General features: G+C 36.9%; 1 protein-coding gene across 1 annotated transcript; it reads right to left on the bottom strand.

Moving 5' to 3' along the window:
- Nucleotides 1–3,655: 3,655 nt before the first annotated feature.
- Nucleotides 3,656–7,183, bottom strand: mrps16 (mitochondrial ribosomal protein S16). Its single transcript, XM_012881367.3, has 4 exons — nucleotides 7,017–7,183; nucleotides 6,787–6,817; nucleotides 4,661–4,927; nucleotides 3,656–4,007 (listed from the first exon to the last, which is right to left on the bottom strand). Exons 2-4 carry the CDS (start codon nucleotides 6,797–6,799, stop codon nucleotides 3,874–3,876), a joined length of 414 nt encoding a protein of 137 aa, XP_012736821.1. The 5' UTR covers nucleotides 6,800–6,817; nucleotides 7,017–7,183; the 3' UTR covers nucleotides 3,656–3,873.
- Between the last annotated feature and the right edge of the window lie 2,816 nt (nucleotides 7,184–9,999).

Below are 9,999 nucleotides of genomic sequence, written 5' to 3'. Positions count from 1 at the left end.
CTCAAGGTTCAGAAGTGTGTTTATGGGAGATTATCTCCATTTTACCAGGACAGCATCGTCCCCATAAAAAAACGCAGGAATTAAAAAAAAAAAATGATCACATCTGTTACCTTATATAAACGTGTCTGACTTTTGATTTTTTTTTTCAGCATTCCCATTTCATTTAGATTTTATTAGACTTTATGTTTTGTGTAAACCGAAGCAGATATGAATGTTCCACTGGTGATGAACGGCAAACAGATCAGAGCGTATGTAGGATCTTAAACCCTTTGGCCTCCATGTGGCTTCATGCTGGTCTCTAATTGCTTACTTAAATTGTCTAATTGTTTTATCTTTTAACCTCTTTGAGCAGGTTTTACACTGTTTTATTTCTAGCCGTCCGGACTACTGCAATGCACTTTATTCAGGCGTTAGCCAACGAGCTCTCTCCCGTCTGCAGTTAGTCCAAAATGCAGCGGCTCGTCTTTTCACGGGGACCAGAAAACATCAACATATTATACCAATTCTTGCGTCTTTGCACTGGCTCCCTGTTCGTTTTAGAATTGATTTTAAGATTTTATTGTTTGTGTTTAAAGCCTTGAATGGGATGGCTCCTAAATACATCACCGACCTCCTCCAGATTTATTCTCCGGCACGTGCTCTGAGGTCTGAGGGCCATCTTCAGTTAATAGTGCCTTAGACAAGGCTAAAAACCAGAGGGGACAGAGCCTTTTCTGTAGTTGGCCCCAAACTTTGGAATGCTTTGCCCCTCCATGTACGGACTGCCTCTACGGTGGAGTGTTTTAAGTCTCATCTTAAGACCCACTTTTACTCTTTGGCTTTTAACACCGCGTAGTTGTGTGGTCCTCTGTGTCCTTTTAGTTTATTTAATTAGATTATCTTGATTTTATTTTTTGTTATGTACAGCACATTGGAAACTTTTTCTGTCGTTAAATGTGCTATATAAATAAAGTGGATTGGATTGATTGGACTTAAAGATTCTCCTTGGGGTGCTGCTCTCTGCGCCCGTGGCCAATCACCGCTTTTTGTGTCATTTTTCATCCATCAGATTTATTTATATGTGTCAATCAAAGTCACCTCATCTTGGAGCTTAGATGCACAGGTGTGAATGTCACTCAAAGACACAGATGCAAACGGAAGAGTTAACAACAACGACAAGACGTAGCGAACGAACATTTAATTATAAAACTAGAATCTCACAAGGGTTTTGCCGGAGGAGAAAAAGCGGCTAAATAAATTTGGACCGGAGCAATCAAGACTTTAAAATCCAGCAGCAGGCAAGTGATTGTTGTGTGGTATTCTCCGATCCCTAGTGCGTTCCTGCTAAATCTGCTGTCACCAGCCACCACTGCCACAAAGGTGCTCTAATGAGGGGGCCAGTCAAGTTCTTCCCCATCAATCCCAGTCAACCATGTTTTTATTGAGGTGTCTTTGTATGGTGGAGCACAATTGTGCAGGAACTGGCAGGAGCAAACTTCTTACAAAGTTGGGAGCATAACAAATTGTCCAAAAGGCCTTTTTGCTGAAATATTAAGAGTTCCTTTTAAAGGAGGTGAGCTCAGCTCCAATTTTAGGTGTTGCTTCCAATTACTCTTATATAATATCAATAACGGATGACTGTATTTAGTATCGAGGACATTTCCCCACTGGGCTGTTCCCACAATTAACATCCTATCATGTCTAGGTGCTGGATTTTATACACCTGTAGCCTTGGAAGTGACTGGAGTACCTGAACTCAACTGAATTTGGATGATTTAATGAATGATCTTTGGTCTTAAAGAGCATTAAAACCATTAATGTATGACTTTTCAGACCTTGTGAGAGCACAAAATAATACTGCTTGCATATTAATGCTGGTCTAAAACTTTTTGGTGGATCTTGTGTAAAAATGTGAAACCTTGTAGTAAACAATGTGAATAAAATCAGTTATTAGAATATTGAGTTAAAGCTTTACCTAACAATCCATAAAATATTCTTTATCTCAAATGTGTTGATATAATTTCAGCATTTTAATGATTTTTTTTCTTTTATGACAGAGACGCAACTCACTGGAAACAATGGGGAAGGTTTATATGACTCTTACTGCAATTTTACTCAACATTTGTTGACATTGCAGTTAAATAATCCAGCGTCTATTCCATAATCAAGACTATTTAAGGCGATCAGAGTCCGTGTAATTATTGATCTCAACAGCAGCAAAAACAAACAAGGTAAAACATAAATGTTTCTCTTGACCTTGAGGTTTGAAGGGGTTTGGGTGAATTCCTCCACGCCTCTGTTTGCTTATTAGAAAATCATTACTCAAATGTCACGCAACAGAAAGCGTAGCTTTCCCTGTTAGCCAGGGACACATATTTAAAAAAAATAATAATTTAGCAAAGTGACTTTTGCCAAGCATTCTCAAAATAAATCATGGGAATTACAGTAATTTGTGTTTGATTTTTAACATGAAGGGAAAATGTTATAAAACAGGTGTTCAGATTTGTCCTACTTTCACCCGTCTGCACGACCTACTTTGTGATACGAGGCTGATAACCATACAAATAACACACTGGCAGTTTTATAAAACCTGCAGACACCAGCAAACGTGTTCAACTCTTTGTTTTCCACATATTTGTCTCGTCACATCCACAAATCTTTGCGTTTTAAAAGGATTTTATGTCATAGATCAACAGCAACGGAGCACAACTGTGAAGTGAAACGATATGGATACTTTGTCGTTGTTGGTCCACCTGTGTGTAATTAAACCTGAGTATATATCCAGCTGTCCTGTAAAGGCCTCGGAGGGTTGTTGGAGAACATTAATGAGTAAACAGCATTGTGAAGAGGAAGGGACACAGCAGATAGGAAGTTGTAGAGAAATTCAAAGTAACTCGTTCTCTCTCCTGGGGGTGCATGAAGAAAAAAAACACACCTTGCTGTTCTTGGATCTGTGAATTTGGGAGTTCTTGATAATTTTTTTTTTTTTTTTTTTTAGGATTTAAACAATCCTCTGTAAGTCAAATGCGATACTCTCTTTCAAGCAGCTGAAGCTTTGGCTTAAATTGGATTCAATGGAACAAAATGTGAAAACCAAACTCAAAAGAAAACCTGTTTTTTAACAAATACAATTTAAGCCCAGATACTGATGCCGTGAGTCGGATAACTGAGAATTACAGCCACTGTATCAATAACTAATTAAACAAAGAGGTAAAGATGAGGAGACAAAAATGTCCTCAAGATGAGACAACACTGAAGAATAAGGAAAGCATTTAGTTACAGTTCCTATTTAAATTACCTCTACAAGCTATGATTCAATGCAAGGTTACAGTTTCTTTACATATTTTATCCAGGTTTTGGCTTTAATCTTAATAAACTAATGATTCAAGTTTCTGTTCAGCAGGAGGCTGTATTTACCTTCTACCCATTTATTCACCCTATGCCAGAAACGTTTTTAAACTTTTACCTTGAATGTGAGAAATAACAGTCTGTATGTCTTCAATAGCTTTACTGCATCGTGCTTCTAATAATATTGCAGCAGCGTTATGACTTCTGTCAGTGAAAACTGCTTCTAGTTCACAATATTGTCATAAGTCCATGAAACTCACTCCTTAGATCTGAATTATTTTAATTATCCAATTTAAATTGGAAAAGATTATTATATTAAAAACATGTATAGCTTTTTGCAGTTTTTTTCACAAAGATTTTAATGACAAAACAAAAGCTCAACATTTCCCCAAATAAACACAAGATGTCAATCAACAATCAGCTCAAAGCTGTTGTTTCTTTTTAAGATTACGAGTTGTTCACACTTTTGAGCAGTCCATCAACAAGAGAAAGAAAGGATATTTAATAGTTCTCTTTCATATTAACAGCAGCTTCGCTTTGATCCGATCACACACCGGCCCGGTTCTCCTCCTCCTGAGAGTCCTCCGTTCCTGCTGTCGTCTCCGCCAGCTTTGCCTGAGCTCTTCGACGCTCTGCCTCTGTTACCGTCATGGGGTGGAGGGGGAAAAACCCAGACAACCCTGTGGAGATGAGGAAGGGGTTTGTTACGTTAGTGAATGAACAGAATCAGGAAGACCGAGCAACAGACCTGACAGGCCCCTCGGCTTGTAATAAAAGGAACATTTTGGGTGAATCTCTGTTATTATCTTCTAATTTAGGTTACTGCACATTGTGACGCAAGACAAATGATCTGATTCATATGAAGTTTTAAGGTGCTTTAAATCTAACCTCATGCACAAAAACATGAAATAGATTCTAAAAGATCACCATTTGTGAATCACAACCTAAACCCTTTGCTTTATCAAATCTATCAAACATGCAAACGTGTTCTTGGTTTTACCCACAACTGCATTGACAGTTGTGGGAACTTAGTTTTTCCCATGACTGCAACCAATCCTTTGAACCAGAGGACATAAACAAGGTGCTGGAGGTGATACCGAATGCACAGAAATATTCAAGAAGCAAACATGAAAAGAAATTCAAACGGAATAAAGTAAAGACCATCACAGCAGTTTCTAAGATGCAGTCGCTGTTAAAAAGTTACAGAAGGACCAAACCTCAAACTTGATTTAATGATTCCTAACGAACAACAGGATCCACTGGACTGGCCGACATTACAGTTGTGAAATCTTGTCGCGCGCTGCGACACGTGCCAAAGAAAGTGAGCACACACCTAGAAGTTTGGCCACGGGTTTGGTCGGGTGCGCGCCGCAGCCGATCCAGTACTTGATCCGGTCGAAGTTGAAACTGACGAGCTTCTCGTTGTAGATGTTAGGAAGGGGGTCAAAGGTGCCCAGCTGCTCGATGTATTTGCCGTCTCTTGATCTCTTGTTGTAAGCCGCCACGATGCGATAAAAGGGTCGGTTGGCTTGTTTGTGGCCTGCCATCGCGAGCCGGATGACGACGTAGCCACTGTGGTACTTCTTCAGGAGGAAGGACGCTGCAGGAGGAAATCAGGACAAAAAGTAGTCAGAAGGGAAACAAAACAAAACAAACGAAAAAAAAAACAAACCCTTCTTTTAACGGTAATATAGCTCACTGCATCAGTCCGATCCTGGAAACTCACACACTCATCATATTGTTCTTGGAATGTCTGCTTGCATTAATGAAAATCCCCTTTTAGACTAGAAAAATATTTATATTTTGGATTTTATTTAACTAGATTTTTTTTGTAGAGAAAGGATTGATATTGATGTAAATTGAATGCTGTGTGTTCTTTTCTTTGTCGCCAACATGTGCAACATACAATGCTGCTTTCTATGCACCCGGATTCAAATAAAATAATTCATGGGTAATTGCTGAGCAATAACAGAAAGATTTACTAACATTACTCTTCAATAAGTGCAGACAAACAAATATCCTCCCATAATGCTTTTTCTTTGTTATATTAGTTTCAGCTCAATGTTCTTCCCTCTTGCTGTAGTGACTGACACACAGCTCTGTTTTCATAGATAAGAAGATTATTAACCAGCTTATTGATCACAGCTTTGAGGTGAAATGCAATGTTAAAATTAACAGGCTTTACACTCAAGGTTGCACATTTACAACATTTTCAGTTGGAGAGGACGTCCTGTAACATGTATGTGAAGCTTTAAACTTTAAATTTAAAAATTTTTTTCAAACATTTGGAGGCACATTCTGCAAATAACCAAGGCGTTTTGTCATTTAACATTAACCAATTCCACCTATTAATTTGTTTAGCATAAAAGTAAAACTGTAAGGAGTATGGAAGCATTAGTAATATCTTAAACATCTAACTGTTCTTGCAAGTTTGTGTAGAAAAAAAGAGATTTCTATATATTTTTAATCTTTTCAGTAAAAACTGTCTATGCTACTGTGCAAAAGTCCTGTGTATAATCTAATTCTTTATGTTTTGCTTCCTAGCAAGGCTTTCTTGCAATCTTTAATGTTATCGAAGGATGAGGCATCAAATCTTGTGTCTTGTGGTTTTTGATTCATTGCCCCCAGTTTTCTAAAGACATAAGTTTTATGTAATTTATCATCCATAGACAGGATTTCAGACCCAACACTTTCAGCGTTATTTAAGTAGTTTTCAACTTTCTCCGATTTCCGATTTGCAGAAAATTCACATGGGGTCAGAGTCCCATTTGCATTGTATTAATCAAAAATATTTCAACTGGATACTAATTATGAATCATTTTAAAGGATGTCTCTCTTATGCTATGATCTACCAAGATTTTTTTTGTTTTCTTTTGGAAAACAACCAGGTCAATTTCCAGGTAATATTTCAAAAAGTGTTGGAAATACACAGGATGGTGAAATGTCACCGTAAACATTGTTTACATCTCTATTGTTTACATAAATTGCTGCTGCATCTGGATAGCGTGAATAGCACACTGTCTATTTACCATGAATTGTTTACATTGTTACATTGTTTTACATTTCAATTGTTTACATAAATCGCTGCTGCATCTTTATCTACTGTGATTCTTAGAGCGATTTCTAGAGTGATTTTTCAAGCTGTATGCAAACCAAATTTCGTTCTGTACGCACTTTGTGCATACAAAATGACAAAGCTATCTATCTATCTATTGAAAGAATATTTCTTATGTTTTTTTTGTAGTGGTTTCTCACTAATAAAAGGCAAGTCATAAACTATATAAATGGCACTAAGTATGATGCCATGGAAATGAAGCTGAAGTCAGAATAAAGACATTTTTAGGTGGTTTATATAATTTGCACATTAAATGATATATACACCTTTGTGAATGTCCTCTATATTTAAGCTATAGCCTAATGCTGCTGTCTTCACACAAGGAAATTAAACTTTATACTCACATAAATGCACCATGATGTCCGCTTACACACCCTGCAAAAACAGGAAATTCTTAATTAAAACGTGCATAAATGTTAATATTAATGCATCTAGTTACACACTAAACCCGTTTAATCCGTGAGAAAACGATGCAAATGTCAACCTCTATGGCAAAACACGGTTCAGCTGACGCTAAACTCTCGTGACGGTCGGTTCGGAAGAAAATAAAGGTGCAAATAAAGAAATGAGAAACCTCTGAGGACGGAGACTGACACGGAGAAAAGTATCGCAGCTTTTTTCTTTCCTTTTAAAGCTCTGCTGTTGATAGGGAAGCCGAATTTAACTGGATGTTTTTAGCCAAACAGATAATGTGACATTTGTCAGGGCGCAGCCATGTTTTAGCCGGAAGTGACGTAGCGTCGTCGTCGTTGTTGAACGTTCTCTACGCCAGATGGCGCTGTGGGACCGCTGAGCCGTGAAAGCTTCCGCTTCATGGATGGTTGCAGAAATTCAAGGGTTTTGGGTTGATTTTTTTTCTTCTGCCGCGGCTCATTATTCTGTTTTAAAGGCCCGACGTAGTTTTGCAAAATGCAAGCAAATAAGTTAAGTTAAGTTAAACCCGTTAAAGTAAGGAGGGTAATGAATTTCAGATGCGGGAAGTCTAATTGTTGCAACAAAAATTTGCAAAACAAATGTAATATTTTGTAATAATAACCAAGACAGCATAATAAAACGTTAGTTAAATCCAATAATGTTTAAATTGTCATATTTATATGTTGTAAAACATCTTAGATTTGGTGAGAATGAGGTAAATTTAAACATGTGTGTTACCAATAGACAATAAAGCAAGAAAAAGTAATCCTGATACATATTCGGAAATTAGACAGACAACAAAGCAAATCATTCTCTTAAGCAGTGAATTATTACTTTAGCCTTATAATCTGAGTCAACAACATTAAATATTTTTCTTAAGAATAAAGATCAAAATATTTTTATTTTTTTTCAGTTTCACATTTTCAAAGCAAAATATGCATTGTACGAACTGAAAATATGTTGGTTGTTTTTATTCACAATGCTCAAATAAAAAAACTGTGTATAACATGCAGAATCCTTCCCCTTTTGTGTCTCTTATTGTTTGTTACAAAGGAATATTCAATGTTTCGGTGCTTTATTTTTAATTCAGATAAACCTTCTCAAAGAACAAATTCAAAAACTTGTCACTGAGAACAAAGCTTACAATCATTAAAACATAAAAATTCATAAATCAATATGAAAAGTGTAGCATCTATGTCTTTTAGCTATATTTATCCTATCACATAAAATATATGTTTTGTTTATATGTAGTTTCATTATTTATTATTATCATTGCTATTATCATCCTTATTGTGTTGTTTTAGTTTTAATTTAATCTAAAATCATAAAAGTTGCTGATTTTTTGGAAACTGGCTACTAATTCCAATTAAGGCACTAATAGTCATTATTACTGTAAAATGTAATAAAACTGAAATAAAAACAGATACCAAATACAAATATCCTACTTTTTCCCACAAATATAAAGAAGTAGAGCCCTTGTGTATGTTTATTCACTTTTTCTCACTGATATTTATAACAATGGCATACGGTTTATATAATAATTAATTGTCTTTGTTTAGTTGAGGTTATAAATCTGTTATTGACAATGTATAAAGTTTACTAATATAAGATCCTGATGAGATCACATATTACTTTTATACTTAAATAGAAGTACGTTGTGTCTTTAATTGAACTGTTTTATATCATATCCCTTGGTCGACTTGTGCAGAGATGTAAACAGTGTTACCTGAGGCTGCTCATTAAGTCAGGACTCTTTGTTTGTCCCTCATGTTGTCCGAGTACAGACACTTTTTCCCCTCTCAGCCCGCTGAGAGCCACCCCGCCACCACTCCCAGTCTTGGAACATGGTGATTTCACACTCCTGTTGTGTAAAGCTTGTTTTCCACTGTGTGACAAACACATGGTTTTCTGTGAGGAGAGGTCACACAAAAGAGATGGGCCCTTGTTTGTAATTCTGAAAATACCCTCATGTCCCAGAGTGACTCTTTGTACAGGAGGCCAGAAATCAGTTCTGAATCGTTTCAAACAGACAAAAGACATAATGCAGATTCGTACTGTTAATGTGCTTATTTGGTGAAACCAAACAGGAGGGTGCCTTTAACTTTGTGGCGATTAGAAGTGAACGAGGAAGAAGTTGCATGAAACAGCTGATGTGTTCAAGTTATTTGGGAATATTGTGGGAATATGAAAGGATGGCTTTTTACATCTGTTTAGATGTTCACTGGAGGTTTAAATTATCTGTAGTCATGAAGTTCTGCTAAAACCTAATTATGACCACTTTCTTCTTGATTGTCCATGTTAAACCTCAGTACTTTTAAATGATCTGCCTGTTTGTTAAACCCTAGTACTCGTCTAATCAGTATTGCTAAGGTCAGTACTTCTGTTTTAACTACATCTTTACCACAGGTGTCAGTCAGCTCTTATAAAACCCATTTCCAATCCTAATGTGTTAACCAAGTGTTAACCTTGACCTAATTTCATTTTTCTCTTAAAACTCCTTAAAATGAATAACCCATTTAGAAAAAAATATATATAGATATAAAAGTAGGAGGCTATTTTATTATTTTCCAGCCCTGCTGGATCTTTGATGTCATCGGCAACTCGAAGAACTTTGCTTTAGTTTAGCGTGCTTCACAAACTGCAGTATGACCAGGCTTTGACTAGGACAATCTAACACGTGAATATGCTTTGATCTAAACTGGTCCACTTTAGCTCTGGCTGAATTTGTAGGGTCCTGCTGGAAGGTGGACTTTGGGTCTTTTGCAACCTCTAGCAGTTTCACTCTGTATTTAACTACATCTTCTTTTTACTCAGACCAGCTTCTCCTTAAAAAAGCTAAACGTTGCTTCCACTGCATTTCGATTGAGGGTGGTGTATAGGTGCAGTAGTTTTTCTCAACACCTAGTGTTTTGCATATTAGCCAAAAAATCTAATCTTGCTCTCCTCTGACCAGAGGAGCATGTGTTTGCCATTTCCCCTACATGGTGCATGGCAGTGTTTTTTAACCCTGGCCCCCAGGACCCACTGCCCCGCGTGTTTTAGATATATTCCTGCTGCCATAATCCTGAGAGAAATAAATGGGTGATTAGCAGGGCTTCTGAATTCCTTGATGACATGCTGAGGAGGTAATGTAGTCACTTGAA

Source organism: Fundulus heteroclitus, chromosome 20 (genome assembly GCF_011125445.2).
Source record: "Fundulus heteroclitus isolate FHET01 chromosome 20, MU-UCD_Fhet_4.1, whole genome shotgun sequence".
Taxonomy (NCBI): domain Eukaryota; kingdom Metazoa; phylum Chordata; class Actinopteri; order Cyprinodontiformes; family Fundulidae; genus Fundulus; species Fundulus heteroclitus.
The sequence above is the reverse complement of the archived record's forward strand: the minus strand, read 5'-3'. Positions and strand labels throughout refer to the sequence as shown.